We start from the raw sequence: 18065 nt of genomic DNA on the forward strand, positions 1-18065 counted from the left end.
AGGGGTGTTCGCTTAATAGAATGTGTCGGAACAATTTGTAAAGGGTTCGATGCTCCTAAATCATCAAATATAGGTATGAATTCGATGCACGAAAAAATTGGGAATCAACAGGCACCGTAAACAATGCTATTTCTTAACAATTCCAGAACGGGGGTGTAAGAAGCGTTTCAAAGGGTGCAAAGAAAAAAATGGTTGAGAATCTTTGACTATAGCAAACCACAACTCTACAATTACAGGCATCGATTTCCCTACACCACCATGGGGATGAATAACCTAGAGCAGTGGTTCACTGGTGCCCAAACTTTCTGATATGGTTACCCCAAAATCGAATTACTGAAAGCTCAATTACCCCTCTAGTAGTCATAACGTTATCACGGCGAAAATACTAACACCACCAATTGCATCATCTGATTTTAAGATGCCAAACTTGCACCAGCTCAGCATTTCAGCCTTAAATCCATACCTCAAAGTATTGTTATTATGACCCTGCGAAGTTGCGAAGGGGTTGCAAAAGAAATTGTTAAAACATCTGTTAAAACCTCTGGATTACCCCCTGAAATTACCTTAATTACCTGCAGTTTGGGAACCACTGCCTAGAAGTTCAAAGCCCCCCATAATTTGAGGTGTGACACCACACTTTAAATTCCGAACTTGAATATAATTGTGTGTCGTATATACCAGTTCAGATTCTCAGTCAAATGCATAACACATTTCAGGGGTTACAAAATAGTTGTATTGTTAATAGCAAAATATTTACCATCCCCATGTCGGAACCTCACTCAATCATGCTATTTTCCGTTATTCAGAAGGGATGGGTGGACATCATTTGCTCTACTAATTCCATTAAGTTATCAGTGACTGGAATGACTGTCATCAACAAACCACCAGTGAGACTAACTTTTATCTCGATCGGTAAGTATGTTGATAGGTATATTTGTCAACACTTTCGTATGTTACACGATAACTCACGGCAGCGAGATTGAATCTGCTTCAAATTCTGTATGTGCATTCATCATATCTCGGACCAGACGTCTATTGATTTTGGATGAATTATGTTGTATGAATAATTAGCACGGTATTATTAATTAATTAGTTATAGGACACGCGGTGTCGCTGTTGAGTCCGACCGATCTGTTTTGGGGATCCCCTAACTTTCGTCGCTGCAAACGATTGTGTGCGTAACAATGCTGCTGCGATGTGGAGTCTATGTATTTTGGTTACACGCGGATTAATAAGTCGGCGATCTCCGATCGCTATCTAGTTTCAATTTTAAGGCTAACGAAAATCATCTATCGAAGACTCTACTAAATGAGTAAATTCATCTAAACCGAATGAATCGGAATCAAACGAAACAAAATTTAGATCAGTTTTTTTGGGAGTTTGAAGACTTCTTCACCACACTGTCATCAAATCCTACTCGGGAGAGGTAATACCCATTATTACATAACACACACTGCTTTATTACGTCATCGTGAAAAGATTTTCAATAGATTGCAAAGCTAATAAATGAAGGGAATGAAATTCTAATACAAGAAAATAATATTCAATCAAAAATAAGTTCAAAATTCAAAATGTGGGAGGATTATCTTTTAGGGAGGACCATCTTGATTACCCTTTTTCATTTTTCAAAGATGGGGGTGTAAAGTTATAGGACAGATATAAAAAGAAACAAACTGTTGCATCATAATATTATAAGAATCCTTTATGAATCACAATAATGAGAATTTAAAATCCAGTGAAATATAATCAAACTTTTTACCATGCTAGATTGAACATAAATAAAGCATCATATGCAGTATCTACGGAACAAACTTGGCCATGGATGTTGATTATATCCCACTGTGAGCAGTGCGGGCAGGAGGAACGCGTAAAATTTTTACTCCTCGAAATGTTTGTTGAACAGGAATTCACCCAGGCCTTCTCCGACACGTTTAAGGTTGGTGATGTAGCCCTTCAGCTTGTGGATCGCGTCAACTTGCTCGTGGAGGAAGTTTGCTTCAATGAAGTCTTGGAACTGTAGAAGGAAAGCTTTAGATTAAGAGCAGTGGTTCTCAAACGGCGACAATTTTTTGACAGGGCGTGAACTAATTTAAACTTTGGATAAATATGTTCCATCAACGTGTTTCGTCATACTATCTTCCTTATCTGTGGCATACTGCTAGCTAGTTATTTTTTAAGTGGGGCGCAAGACAATTTCTAAAAAGGGGGCGCGCGGCCCAAAAAGTTTGAAAACCAATTAATTAGAGTTTCGCAAACTACGCCTCAATGGGATAGATAATATTTGCCACTTCTTTTGGCAACATCTTGTAATTTGAATTTTGTAAGACTTAAAATCACTTAATAGGGTTTTGTTTGCTTTTAATTCTATAATCGGTTTTTATTTATTTGTTTCGATCATTTACTTTATTTGCCTGTTATTTTAATTATTATATTCCAATTTGTGATCTTGATTCCAAGCATCGTTTTCAAAAGAGCATTCCCCACTGGTTATTGTAGGTGAGTTACAGACTCAATAGATCTGTCAAATTTTTCAAACTGGTCCCTCCGACCCCCAAATGGGGGCCTCGAAGCACTTCTTAGGGGGCAACAAACTAAGGCTTGCACCGAGCAATATTTGCGGTGTATTTTACAATATATGAATCAGAGTTGAAAATTTCAACCCATTACAATTCAAAACAGTTATACCACTCATCCTCTCACTAATTGAGTGAGTGACCTTAATTTAAGAGCACTTTAAGACTGTCGGTGGGATTTGGTCCATGATCTGTAATTTGCCCTCGTTAGTTCCTTTATATTACTTCTTGTCTAAAGCCTAGTTATGAGGGAAACAGAACTTCAACCTACCTCGGGATCGTTCTCAGCAGTGTCATGCAACTTCAGCAGATTACGGTACACAGTCTCCTCCAGTTCCAAGGCTGCTTGCATCGCCTTGATGATGCTGCAGTTTGTCAGGTTCAGCGGCTGAGGAGCCTTTGGATGAAGGAAAGATTGTTATAGTACAAAAAAACACTAACATGTGGGAGATCACTCAATCTGCAACTAATTGGTCAATCTATTTTGGTACTCTGTACCCGGTTAGGGATAGGTCATAATTTTATTCCAACTTACCTTATTTTAGGTCTATTTCAAATTCAGGGACAAGCCAAGTGACTCCCGTAGTATTTGTACCTGGAATTATGGCCTAACCCTAACCTGGTACACATACGACGTTGAATTTGGGAGGGTCTGGATATATTTTCTGAACGACATTGTCTACTTAATTTATTATACCCTGTGTGAGGTGTTGGACAGGGGTGACATCTGCAATGTCAGTTAAGATTTTTTAATAATGTAAAAAAACTCAACTAAAATCTATGGGTGTCGCTGCTCGATAACCAGTCTTAGTGTCTCGATCCTACCTTCCCCCTAAAGTACCATTTTCACTTCTTTTTTGTATTGTTTATTCACAATGTGTACGTTAGTATGGTGGAAAAATTAATTACTGAACATTAAGAAAACTTACAGTGATATCACTGAAGACTGTGTTTCCTCCCCGTTTGTTGTGATACTTCATCATTTTCTCAGCATGTTCACGCTCTTCGTGCGACTGTTCTTTGAAATACTCAGATATCTTGTGCAACGCAACATCATTGCGATCAAAGAAGTGACTCTGTGATAAATATGGTTATGGTTATATTTGCATATTTTACTATCCGAAATTTTCAAATATACAATCTAATTTGGTTCACGTTCATGCAGAAGTCAACCCAGGTCCAGCTGAGTTTCTAGTCTAGTCCATAACTAAGTTCGAATCATACGCTACAGATGATTTGAGTTGCTTCAAGTCTGATAAGTGGCGATCTGAGTAGATCACCAAATCAAGTTTCACTGGTTGTAAGTTAAGTAAAAAGTCAAAGAGTCATTCAGATAAGCGTTTCCCAACCTTTTTCAGTTCTCGACCCATTTTTTCTGTGCGACCCACAGTGAGATATATCAGATAACAATGTTAATATATGGGAAAATAAACAAGGAATTCCCACACAATTTTGGTATTATTGCAAAACTTGATCTTGCATATTGGATATTATCAGATCAAGTCTAATAACGATGCATAATTTTAAATGTGACATTGTTTTATAATTGTTACGAGATGATAATGCTACAACTTCCCGATCTAATCGAAAACTGTATGTAACATTTGGAAATACTTTGTTCTAGTTATTCAGAATCTTTAATGGATGGGGACTTGAGCCAATGACTCAAGCCTCCCAACACTGTCTAAAACTTCACGGAAAGAGGATATAGGGGCTCTACTAGAAATAATTGTGAATGCTGCCTACAGAGTCCGATTTTATGCCGCTTTTTGTTTGCTACCGCAAGTAATACACAATAATATTTCGTCTTGAAAATATTTTTCCTAAGTGATTAATACACGATTGAATTTATGTGCATGTTACAATTTAATCATAATCAACTCAGAAACCTGTCGTGTAACATTTGAAAATCTATCCTGTTGCCATTGTAATTGTTAAGCGTCGTTTATAACAGCAAGTGTTTGTCCCGTTTTAAGTATTATGGACCTTTCCCCGACCTTTGAACCCCGGAAAATTCTTCCTATACTTCACCATTGCAAAATTTTTGGGGCTATTTTAAGAGTGCTTTTCCGAGTTAGCGCCTGTAAAATGGGGTATGTGTTTCAAACCATCATTATGATTCATCGCATACAACAATCTGTTTTTTTAAAAGTACCGGTAAAGAATTTCAGGATAGTCTATCACAGCTCTTTCTACACTATTTTTCATTACTGCAATTAAATTAAAACTCCTAGGAAGACAGAGTAATCATTGAATTATCTGATTTTTGTTTAATTTTCCGAAACACAACTGAAAACTAACGAATAGAGTTCGAAAACGAGGTAATGTTTACAACCACGCTTGAAAATCTGTCTGAGTGAGAAAAGTGTCTGAGCGGATGCGAAAAGGGGGCATTGTTACGTCACTTTTTACATCTTGCTGATTGGCCAATGTCACGAGGTAAACAAGGAAGTCGATGCTCGGGGAAAGGTCCATGGGGTTTGTAGCTCAAGGTGACAAACAAAAAGGCAACGTTTTATTCAAATCCTCACAACTTTAATACGCACCAATGATAAGTAGGTGTATGAAGCGTACAATTCCAGTCTGATCTGGCCATTGAGTCCAGTCTCACATTCTTTCGCCCACTCACTTGTCGCTTTGGTTTGCTGAAATGAAGATTAATGAGATAATTTATTTTGAACTTAATTGTGGTACAAAAATGACTAAAACACAAAGCAGACATACATACAGATGTGGATATAACTTCAAATGAAGTTTAAAACAGGAGAAATGAAAGAATTACATGGACAATTCCACAATGCGTACGGTAACGTACAGTTCATACAGCTGAACAGCAATAGAAAGATAATTCCAACAAACCTGAGACATGTTGCTGTTCTTTTCGTTGACGAGCAGTAAAAATAATTCGTAATTGTTGTAAAATCTTCAAAAGTCGTTGATTTTCAAGCAATTAAAATCCCGTTCGTTCACTGACGACCCAGGGACCCGATCAATTTGTTGAAATCGACGAAATGTTGAAGCGAATTGCAAGCAAGGCTGTTATACAGAGGCCGTAAACAACGGGTGGTGTTCCCCTCCAATCTTATATATAAAGTCTTTTGAATATCTTTGTTAAAATCTGTGACTAACTATTTAAAGTGGCTTTTATACTAATTAAATGTTTAATATAATCTATTTTCAGTTTTATTTTTGTAATAAATAATTTTTTATTCAATATAATTTAAGATAGTGGGAACATTCCTGTTTTCGAATCCCATGACTAGACAAATGTCATGCTGTTACTTTTATTTCAAACCCTCCTACTTCAAAGGATATTATTTCTCTTTTAACTGAAAAGTCGTGATGAATTCCACCTCTAAAAACCTGGCATAAGTAATTAATAATTTCATTCTGCTTAAACATACCAGTTTGTAAAATTTCTCTTCGAATTAGCTAAAATAATCAGGAAAATTTCAATATTTCATGTGGAGTGCAGGACATATTGCCAACAGCCTATACGCCATGTTTGTGCGAAAGAAATTTTGTTGAGTCATTATCGCGTGATCTCGTCGTTTCTGTCTTAATGATCGGTCATCGATGACATATGGTTGCAGATGACAATATTTATCAATGGCGCACAATCGGCCATGTGAAAAGACAAATATTTTGACAACAATTTTCTATGTTACGTAACCCGTGATATTGATATGACACAGAATTCTATTATCACAATGCTGACAAGCCCGATTATAAATTATTATTTAACGCATTTTTACTTGTATTTTATGTCAGACGGGCGAATTGTCCATTTAGTGCTTTTATTAAGGTCTAATTGAGGGTTTGTCAGCTTTCCTGAATTTTCACCCTGCGTGTGTGTTCTCTGTTTGTCATGTTTTTACACTATGACAGAGTTCAAAATAAATCATTTAGTAATTTCCTCTCGTCACTTTGCAAGTCTTTTTTGTCGGTTGTTGGTCTCCCAACATTAACTAGCGCAATGGTTGTGATTCCCAAGCCAACCTTTTATGGCTCGTGGAAGCTTTTAGCACACATAGCCTTTCTGTTTATCATCCCAGTGTTATTAAGAGTGTTACTATGATTAGTAACTTTCAAATCCCATTATGTTGAAACAATCCATTCTCAACGAAGTGAAAATACCCTGTGCAAAAATAACCCTATCAACCAATGTAACCAGGAAGAACGGGGAGTTCTCATGTATTGTGAAACGTAAAGTCAGTTATCCGCCTAGCATTGTGCCCCCACTCCAACTTCTCTGTAGTCAGTGGTGGGATTCAGCCGGTTCGCACCGGTTCTATAAAAACGTCTCACGGAATTTTATCAGAGATCAGCGAACCGGTTGGCATTACTTAAAAAAGCATGACTTTTTGTAACAGAACCAGCTAAAAAATAAGACAGTTGACAAAAAATTTGAATCCCACCACTGTCTGTGGCCCCCTTGATGTTACACAGGACCCCGTTTGGGAACCGCTAAACTAGCGCAATACTGGTTGTATACAATGTTTCAAACTCTACCGTTACGATTGAGGGTTTATACCCGCCAAACGAGACGTCGTTATGAGTGTCGCTGTTTGAAAAACTTTCAAGGTCCCCCGCCGCCGCTCATGACACAAGTTAAATTTTTATGAGATTCTGTTTCTATGTTTTTTTATGACGTGAAAACTGCATTGAAATAATAAATTATATCGAAAAAATGCCAACGGATTAGATATTAATTGCAATAAATCAAGCTCTGGTAGAAACGGTTATTTTAGCAACAAAACCTTGATGTTTAGTTGAAAGAATAGGATTTTTATATTTATTCCGAGAGAAAAGAGTGTTGATGATACTTTAATGATGTGGTAAACTATTGCCTTTCTCTTTCGTTACCAGGCCTGGCACTGGGATAGTTGAGTTGTTAATCGTGTAAAACGCACGAACCTCGATCGCGAAATAAACGAAGCCCTAACTATTTTTTTAAATATCGCTACATTCAAGGGATCTTTTGCAGAAAGCTCCCGCCACTAACGCAAAACTGTGAAATTTGAGAAAAACATCCCGCCACGTTTCAAGCACAACAGATTTCGCTCACCAAGTTAGCGGTGGTATTTTTTGCAGGGGCTTTCTACAAAAGATCAACTTCAAGTACCGACGACTATAAAAGATGACTATGGTGGCCCATCGTTGTCACGCGTAAAATTGAAAATAAAAATAAAAAATAAAATAAAAAACCGAAAATAAAAAAATAGTTGTGAAAAAACATAAAAATAATTGAAAAAAAAAAATGAAAAAAAAAAATTAAAATTAAAAAAAAAATTAAAAAAAAAAACGAAAAAAAAAATTTAATAAAAAGAAAATAAAAAGGTTGACAACGATGGTCCGCCTCGAAAATTTGCTTCTGCTTGGGACCAACGTTGTCAGGCATAATCCTACGCGCACAAATGTGTTTCCTGGGTTTCCAACTCACTACTGATTTTCTTGAGCAATATTCAATATGAAAATGTTCTATAAATTCAAACAAGAAGTAATATATTTATAATAATGATAAGAGAATATAGAATTGAATACGATGTACGCGATGCCGGTACCGTACCGTCTTACCAAATACCGATAGTCGGTTATAGTCGCTTTGCGTCTGACCGTCCCGGTAGCCATGCAATCACTCATGAAAGAATGGGAGATACGGATAGTCTCGTAGAATATAGACTACTGAAACACTCTCTGCGCCTGCCTCATACCGTACAGCCGTAACGTACCGATCCAGACAAATGATAAATCGCCCGTGCTCAACCATTTATTTCAATCCATACCTCGATCCTAGTAGAATATAGTGAGTCGAGGTATGGATTGAAATAAATGGTTGAGCACGGGCGATTCATCATTTGTCTGGATCGGTACGTTACGGCTGTACGTTATGGGGCAGGCGCAGAGAGTGTTTCAGTAGTCTATATTCTACGAGACTATCCGTAGCTCCCATTCTTTCATGAGTGATTGCATGGGTACCGGTACGGTCAGACGGTACCGTACCGGCATCGCACGAGTGTCCAGACAACTGAGCAGTTAAGCATCATTTTCCAATTCAATTACCTTTTACACGTAAAAACGAATTTTCGTATTCAATTCTATATTTTCCTATCATTATTATAAATATATTGCTTGTGGTTGAACTTAGCATGGAGAATTTATAGAACATTTTCGTTTTGAATTTATTGGATATTGCTCATGAAAATCAGTAGTGAGTTAGAAACACATTTGTGCGTGTAGGATTAAGCCTGACAACGTTGGTCCCCAGCAGCATCAAATTTTCTAAAAATAAAAACGCGTGACAACGATGGGCCACGAGGCGGACCATCGTTGTCAACCTTTTTATTTTCTTTTTATCCAATTTTTTTTTAAATTTTTTTTTTTTCGTTTTTTTTTTGTTTTTATTTTTAATTTTTTTTTAATTTTTTTTTCTTTTTTTTTCGAATATTTTTATGTTTTTTCACAACAATTTTTTTATTTTCGCTTTTTCATTTTTTTTCAAATTTTACGCGTGACAACGATGGGCCACCATAGATGACCCATGCAAACAACTAAAACCTGATACACTATTGTAGGCATAATAAACGCTAAGTCATGGCCGGATTGACGCGTATTCGGTTATTGCAAAAATTAACGCTTAGTCATGCTATTTAGCTGTTTTTGCTTACGTGTCATATGACGCATACCAACAAACTTGCGCCAGACGATTGCAATCTGCATTTGCAGCCGTGCAAAAGAGCCTAATTATGATATGCGCTAGATATGATTGGGTGGTTGGGGGTTAATAAACTCGTTATGCTTTCGGAGTCAATTTTGCAAGCAACAAATTTACACTACTCTTTTCTTCACAACATGAATATGCTACCTTTCTTTCATTACACTAGTGGTATTCAACCTTTTACGTTAAATTCTATTCTTTATCCATTTTTAATTATGCCCTTACCATGCATAAAGAACAAATAAAACTTCTCTATTTGTCCAAGCTTCAATGAATCCATAGCTAGTGTTAAGGGGCGCTTACACTGGATGCGACGCGAAATGCGCCTGAGATCGCTTCCCATTGTTTCGAATGACGTCGTTTACAATTTACAAAGAAAGCGTCGCTCTTAGCGGTGGCGCGCGACGTCGTTCCAGTTTCTCCTGCAGAGCGATTTTCGACGCGCACCGCGACGGCTCTTCTGGTCGAGCGACACATTATTTCACATTCGTTACTTATCGATTTTAATCGGTAAGTATGTTGATAGGTATTTGTCTGTCTTTGTTGATAGGTTTGTTTGCCTGTTAGATGCACGCGATATCTCACGAAAGCGAGATTGAATCTGCTCCAGATTTTGCATGTGCATTCATCATATGTCGTACCAGAAGCCTATTTATTTTGGATGAATTATGTAGTATAATTAGCGAGTTATTAATTAATTAGTGATGGGACACAAGGTGTCACTATGGAGTAAGAGCGCTTATCTGGGGGATCCCCTAACTTTTGATCGATAGGTCTCCGGTCTCGGACCGATATTCTCGCTTAATATTTTTGTAAACTATGGCTGGCGAAGTTATAGTATTATTGGTTTAATTCCAAGGATATTATTTATTTTTGATGCATATTTATACTTGAATTCTTCCCTGACTGTTTAATTTTATTATACTCTATGACTAGTTTTCTTTCCTGTGGGAGTTGAATTTAAAGTGGATTTAGTCAAGTTGAACAAAATTGCAATGGTATTCAGTTAGCAATCAGTGGCGTAGCCAGAGGGGTGGTTTTGCGGGTCAACCCCTCCCCCCTTTTTTTAAAAAAATAAAAAATAAAATCATTTTTCTGTATCATAGATAGCAATTTTCCGTAGCTTGAAATGCTTTTTAGACACCCAAGACTAATAAAAACCCGCGTATTCCAGCGTTCGATCGGACCCGATAGCTGTTTCGATCTAACTTGACAAATAAAAATTTCAGAACCCCCCCCCCCCCCCCTTTGAAAATTTCTGGATACGCCCCTGTTAGCAATGGAATTTCTATTTGGCATACCCAGGGTGATGAATTGTATTCAATTATCCACAATTTCCAAAAATGGACAACTGCGGGGCTCCCGAAGTATGCGAACCAAGATGGCGGACATCGTAATGTAATATGTGTACTAGGTTAGGGTTAGGCCATACTTTTAGGAATAAATACTACGGGAGGCTCTTGGCTAGTCTTCGAACTGATAATAGGACTAAAATATGGAAAATTGGAAAAAAATTATCGCCTAACCCTAACCTGTTACCCATGTCCGCCATCTTGGTTCGCATACTTCGGGAGCACCCAACTGCTTATGTCCAAGCACAAATGTATTGAATTATAGTTAGGGCTGGGCATTTTTGAATACCTGATGATTGCAGAATCGAATCGAATATTTTTTTCGAATCGAATCTCGATTACTTGGGAGATATATATTTGTATGTAACTTTCTTTCTGTATTTGGTCCTCCAGACATATAAATTACTGGAAACGTAATATACATCCCTCAAACAGATTGATGAGCGTTTACACCCAATAAAAAACACGTTTTCATCAATAACTCACTACAGAAAAAGAGTCATATGTCACAATTGCGTTGAAAAAGTATGGCTTCAATAAAAAAAGTTGAGAAATTTAACTCGACAATTGGCGGAAAGATAAAAAACAAGATGGCGGCAATTCGAAATTTCGCTCTGAACCGATTCGAATAATTTACTATTCGATTCGAAATGCCCAGCCCTGAAAATAATAAACTATAGATGAAATTAGTTCACTGCGAAGTAATGCATACTTGGTTGATTTTATTTAAAAATCAGAATATGGCAATTGGGTTACTCCTGATGGTCAGACATTGCAGAATGAAATTAATCAAACTAATTTGTCGATATTCAACACGATGAATTGTAATATTGATGATGATTTATAATAATTATCTTTCTACACATGTCCTTGCATAGTCTGAAGGAATCTTTTTTATTCAATTTCGTCCTTTTTGTAATTTAGTTCTGTAATGTTCTGTAATTTAGTTTTGTAATGTTCAAACTAGCTTTCTATTTTAAACTTAAGTTTGAACTTTAATGTTCTTCAATGGTTGATTGTATATATGACTTTCATTTTCCCTGCTTGTTATTGTATGACTGTGTGACTACAGTATCTTGTTTAACGTTACCTCCATATTTAATAACTGACAGCACAACTGAGTTGTTGACAAGCAGGTTCACGCCATGACGACAAAAATGGCTGTAGCGAATTGGTAAAGTGTGTGCAATTTTACTGCAATAGAATAGTGCAATGAGCATATATATATGTTCATTGAATAGTGTGAAGTGTTTTTTTTTCACAACATTTGAGTGACATATTTTCCATTGTTCAGCACGAAATGCTATTTTGTGAAGTGCTTTTTATTTCTCCTTTTTATAAAAAAAAATAACTTTAATTGCTCTAAAAACAATATGATATTTTGGGGCTCCCGAAGTATGCGAACCAAGATGGCGGACATCGGAATGTAATATGTGTACTAGGTTAGGGTTAGGCCATAATTTTAGGTATAAATACTACGGGAGGCTCTTGGCTAGTCTTCGAACTGATAATAGGACTAAAATAGGGAAAATTGGAAAAAAATTATCGCCTAACCCTAACCTGTTACCCATGTTACGTTCCGATGTCCGCCATCTTGGTTCGCATACTTCGGGAGCACCGATATTTTTAATTGTGTTTGCCTTTCTTTTCTACTTCTAATTAACGAAATTCCGAACTGAATTTACCGCGTCTATGTTTCTAAGCAACCACCCTGTCGCCATTGAGCGATACAATAATGTGTACATAAATAGGAATTAGTGTTTAAATAGGTAGCAGTGTTTGCAATGCATTTTCTATCGTAAAAATCGGGAGCCTGCGTTGAACAAAAACATTGAAAATTAAAATATGTGGCAAGTATCCTATCGGACCATGTGTGTGTGAATTACACCAGGAGCATGACCATTTTACATTTTCTACAACTGTCCTTCGTTCTGACTCGAGAACAAACAATATCAAAACAATGTTTCAAAAAATATTTAGATAACGACGCTGATACAGCAAATATCATTTGTTTGTTCATCGTGATGAATGTGGGGTGATTTTTGTTTGTACAGGTGATAGGTCGGATTCATTAATTGGGGTCGTTCACTCGGCAGAGAAAGTAACGAAACAATCGTACTATGATGACGAAATTACTTAAAAATAGTGAGCAATGCTCGAATATATGGGCACGAAAACCGCATCGGTACCTATATGGTAAGCCCTTTGGTGTCGCTGCTCGATAAACAGTTTGGTTTTTTGTTCACTGTGTCGAATGAATCAGAAGACTCAAGATTCCGAATTTGTGGTTTATAGCGCAACTTTAGACTTGAAACAGCAAAATATTGATCGCAAACACCTCATACTAATGATCAACTTACGCGCAGCCGCGAGAGGAGGGCTTGGAATAAACTATCTTAGGGTGTTCCAAGGTTGAAGGGCCGCAAAAACTTTTAAGGAGGTTTCGCGGGCTGCAGTCGGAGAAAACCCAAAAGTGATCAAAACATCGCGAGTTCTCTCACTTTAATTATACTTTATTTAAAAATGAGAGTTTGTCGTTCTAATCAGATTTCAAGGAAACTCTATAAAGCCTTTAGTTATTTCAAAATTGCTTCCCGAAAAATATCGTGGTATTTTCGGCATCTTTTTTTTGCGTTTGGTTTTGTAATGTCGCTCAAAATTATATTCTTTCGTGACACATATTACTTGAAAACATGCCAGACACTGGGGTTTAACGTTGTTGAGGGTGAAGAAATACGTTTGCTCTCAGTTTACTTTGGTCCCCTTTTTTTCTACACTTATTGTATGATGAATTTATTTCTTGTAGCGTCAGCAGGCCATCAAAAAATACCAAGTCCGTCTAAGTTGGGAGCTCGGCCCTAGATGAAAAATTAAACTTGATCGCACGGCGCTAAGTCAGCTCTGCGGTTCGCCACTGCTGTCACATGGCCAACGTTTGAAAATAGAGGAGAGTCTTGACTAAAAAAAGCCACAAAACGTCTCTTCAAACGAGGAGTTACTTGACGCAAGCTCATTTCATCGATTAGGTCAGTGTTTCCCAACCCGAGTCCGCAGTCTCAAATGAGTCCACGGAGCATTTAAATGAGTCCGCAACGAGTCAGAAATTCACCGCGGGCCGCAAACGTTTTTGCGAAACTTAACTATCAGCCAAGTTACGATTTACGTTAGAATTTACATAAAACATGAAAAGTAAGTTTATTCACATAGCATTAATCGAGTCAATAATTACTGGTTACTGAGTAGGGCTGTGCATATAATGGAATATTCAACTATTAGAATAGCAATTTACTATTCGAAAATTTATTAACAAGTGACGCGACAGGTCACTTGCGCGTCGCTTAATCGAACGATTGTATTTCACAACTCACTTGCGGATTTCCGACAAACCCACACGAGATAGATACCTAAGTGGTGTTTCTCGCGAGTTCGAACAACGAGAAATAATTTTTTTTCTGGTAGATCGATGGCGGCAACTCAATTTTTTTATATTGAAAAGCGGCAATACAAAATACTGAAAATAAAACGAAAAACACCATAAGTTTTGTTTTATGATGGTCCGCGACCGATTAAAAACGCTTTTTTAGTTATGCAAATCGCAAAATTTCGGGTGTTACCGTAGTATACGTACCAGGGCATTTTCCCTTAGATTTCATTGCTTTACTACCTCCACATTGGTACGTACAGTACTGGAGCGCAGTAAGTGTTGTACGAATAGCTCAGATTTGTCGAATTCACAAAAATACGAATCAAAACAAATATAATCGGGCGCTTTACCAAGCGGATTGTCGTGGGAATTTCTGAGTAGCTGTATAGTAGTACTGTACCCCAGATTGAAATGATCTCAAATAATTCAATAATGAAGCAAACCATCTCAAAAATACTCGTATAGATCATGAATTGAATATTTTATGAAACAGAAAAAAACATTGAAAAGTCGGCTCTTCGAACGAGTGACGTAAACGCGACGATTACTCCAGAAGTTGTTCCGCGAGAATTTTAAGGCGATGAATATGTATTTTTAGATTTACTGATATATATACTATAAATATATTTTTAATAAGTACTAAATCAAGTTGTACTTTCTGGAAATTTATAGCAGACAGTAGGATTTTTTTAACGGTGATAACAAAATCGCAATATATTCTCACATTATTATGTTCGCGGATTGCCGTGGCATTCTAAAGAAGTAGCCTAATACTTTCATCTTGTCAAAAGTCGACGCAACCGCGAGTTACCATGAACACCATTAAATTAAAATAGAAAGACATTTTTAATTCTCGTCGTTGTCATGGATTGAATATTGGGTGCCCTCGTAGTATGTGCACGGAGATGGCGTACACCGGAACGTAGTATGTGTACCAGGCTAGGGTTAGGCCACAATTTTCGTCCCAATTTTTCTCATTTAATTCTATTACGAGTTTGGGGCCTAGTCAAATGACTCCCGTAGTATTTATACCAGAAATTATGGCCTAACCCTAGTTTGGTATATATACATACTACGTTCTGGTGTCCTCAATTTTGGTACACATACTACGGGAGCGCCGAATATTGTGCGACAGAAAAGGCTATTATACACTAAAAAAGTCGGCTCTTATAATTTTAAAATTTGTGTGTTTGGTTTTAGTGCTTTTTCACACAGAGTACGGTTGCAATAATCGCATCTTGAGTCCGCAAAGGTTTTCGCCGATGAGAAAATAGTCCGCGACGAAAAAAGGTTGGGAAACGCTGGACTAGGTCCTGCCTGCACAAGACAATTCATTCTCTTTTTACCGATCACAGGACGTCATTCCTACATACATATAGCCATCGTCTTGACATTTATAGATACAACAATGAAATTCCGTGATTCTAACAAACATAAATCCCGTCATCGGGATCAGGAAAACGACCATTCCCAGTTGGAATAGTTTTAAAAAAATCAAAATTGTTCTGCTAATTTAAGTACAAATTTCTGCCAATGGTTTAATAGCGTACGCTAAAACTGTTCTGCGAGCTGTACGGAATTTGTCGGCAGGCCGTTTGGTCCCTCTGAGCTATCTTGTCTCACACCTCACGTGTGGTTGATAGAGTTCCGAGCCGAGCAAAACCGCCTAAGCCCTAAACTAAGGGCCCGTGAAAATGTACTTTTGAAGTATGTGTATCAGGTTAGGGTTAGGCCAGTGGTTCACAAACTTCTTGAAAATAATTTCATGACAGACCCCTTTTTTATTGATTCGCGGCCATGTGCACTAAAACAAAAAATTGAAAGATTACTACAAAAAATCAATGCGCCGTATAGTGAAACGACCAAAAGAATATAAAGCGCATCTCTAATGACATGTGTGACATCCAGTCTGCTTCGATATTTGACAAACGTGCAACAGGACAGCGTCAGCTACGGCTCTGCATTTAGTAAACTTGTGGTGACATGAATTGAACTCTTTCTGTAATATCACAGGCCAACAGTTCTGTGACATCACAATGGGGCATCGTGATCGAAACAGATGTGAACAATCAGTGTCTCCGGCGGTGATTGCGGAGCGCGAGCATTAAAATGTTGTGTTCCGTGGGGCAGAAGTATCGCAAGCACCTCAAGTTTTGCTTAGGAGAAAAGCAGGAATGGGCAAACAAGCTGGAACAGCGCTTCCTAAACTTTTTTGGCCACGGAACACTTACACTTTGTATCTCGCCTCGCGGAACACCAACAATTGAAAGGCTAAAATTGATAAATAAAATTGGTCTAATTCAGCGGTTCCCAATTGGTTCGTCGTGGCGAGTTGCTAAATGCGCCGCGAAAACTAACTGAGTTGTGTTAAACATACCTAAAATATGATGGAATATTTTACATAGTGCATTATTTATATTTGTTTTATTGTTTCTTAATTTAGATGCTGTGTATACGAATCAATAAATTCATTTTACCATTTTTTACCGTTTACTTTTCATTACGTAGTGTTTGACTCTGATGTTACGTAACAATGGAGATTCAGGTGGCGGTTATGACTGACATGTGCAAAATTCGTTATGATACGTTCTCTACCAGTACTTAGATAGAGACCCGCCCGCATTAGGCGAAAGTAGGCTTACCATCAGTCACGTTTTAGGCGGGACATTCCTACTTTTTAACGTCTTGTCCCGACATCCCGACAGGTGATCCAAAAGTCCCTCTTCGGCGTTCAGCCAGTCGGCATAATTGACGAACTTCACCAATTAGCATGTTCTATTTGAGGTTGCTTAACGTTGGCGTAAATTCCCTTCTATTTTTCGAACTGAAACCGATATTTAGACAGGCAGCGCATGAACTCCCGTTGACGACATGGTCAATGAAGACAGTCGGGATGGTTTTATATGTAGGCCTCCCTGATGTAAAATCGGTAAATTTAAAAAATCACAGCTATGGTCTTTAGAGGCGTCCCGCTTTGAGGTCACAAAAATATGGTAACTCTAGGACGAGGTGACGCGATATTGAACGGTCGCCAGCAAAGTGACTATAAACCAAGTGGAGACACGAAGTGCAATGATGCATATCGGACGCCATTTTGTGTCCAGCAAATCGGCGAGTCTAGGTTTCGTTCGTCAATTTGTTACTGTTTTGCATTTTATTCGGGTAAATTCAGTATTTTTCTTTTGCTATTTGCTTAGTGAAAGTTACTGGTACCGTGCGGTTTTGTGAAAGCGATAGTTATCTTATCATCTCTTGCGAGTTATGCAAATTTGAAACCTCATATCTCCCGAACCTTATATTATATTCAGATAAGTTTTATATTGTTTGAGAGACAATCCAGGAGACTAATTATAATTATGAGATGGAGACACAATGTCGCGATCATCGTACAAAAATCGGCAAAATTGGAAAACGTGAAATTTTTTTGAAAAGCTTTTGAATTATATAACAAAAACTTCGATTTGTTCTTGTTTCAACCTGATATGATATCAACACATTTGTAGAGATTAAAGATAGATTTCGAATGGTACCATAAGATCGAATTTATCGTGCACCAGTTAACTTGTATAAGCTAATTTATTCAATGTTCTCCAATTCTTCACATGTTCGCTGCGCCAACCTGAGTTAAACAATGACGTTCCCTAATTACTTCGTTACGCAATCACGTTGCAACGTTGAAGCTCTGCGTTCCTTATGAAAAACACATATCGCTTTCCCCCGCAAGTGTAAAACGTCATCAACCTAAAGCACACGTTTAAATCAGGTATTATTTGAAGTGGGATTTTCTCGGGAAAATTTTTCCTATTTTTACGAGCTGTTGCAACAGTTGCTCAGTTGGAATATTTACTAGGTTATCTAGCGACGTCATCATGTCTTTCACGTTCTCGTTGATAAAACCAAATTGTAATTTTAATTATATCCAACAGTGAAAAATTAGCCCTGATGTTTCCGGCGGAACCCTATAAAGTTGGGGTTCAAATTGTTTGTTTGTTTCTATG

The 18065-nt window shown here is 37.5% G+C and overlaps 1 protein-coding gene across 1 annotated transcript; it reads right to left on the minus strand.

Moving 5' to 3' along the window:
• Positions 1-1436: 1436 nt before the first annotated feature.
• Positions 1437-5610, minus strand: LOC120347778 (ferritin heavy chain B-like). The gene is made up of 5 exons (XM_039417866.2): positions 5433-5610; positions 5120-5218; positions 3503-3649; positions 2845-2970; positions 1437-2014 (listed from the first exon to the last, which is right to left on the minus strand). The coding sequence occupies exons 1-5, from the start codon at positions 5439-5441 to the stop codon at positions 1877-1879; spliced, it is 519 nt and encodes a 172-aa protein (XP_039273800.1). The 5' UTR covers positions 5442-5610; the 3' UTR covers positions 1437-1876.
• Between the last annotated feature and the right edge of the window lie 12455 nt (positions 5611-18065).

The sequence above is a fragment of the Styela clava genome, chromosome 11, assembly GCF_964204865.1.
Source record: "Styela clava chromosome 11, kaStyClav1.hap1.2, whole genome shotgun sequence".
Lineage (NCBI taxonomy): Eukaryota > Metazoa > Chordata > Ascidiacea > Stolidobranchia > Styelidae > Styela > Styela clava.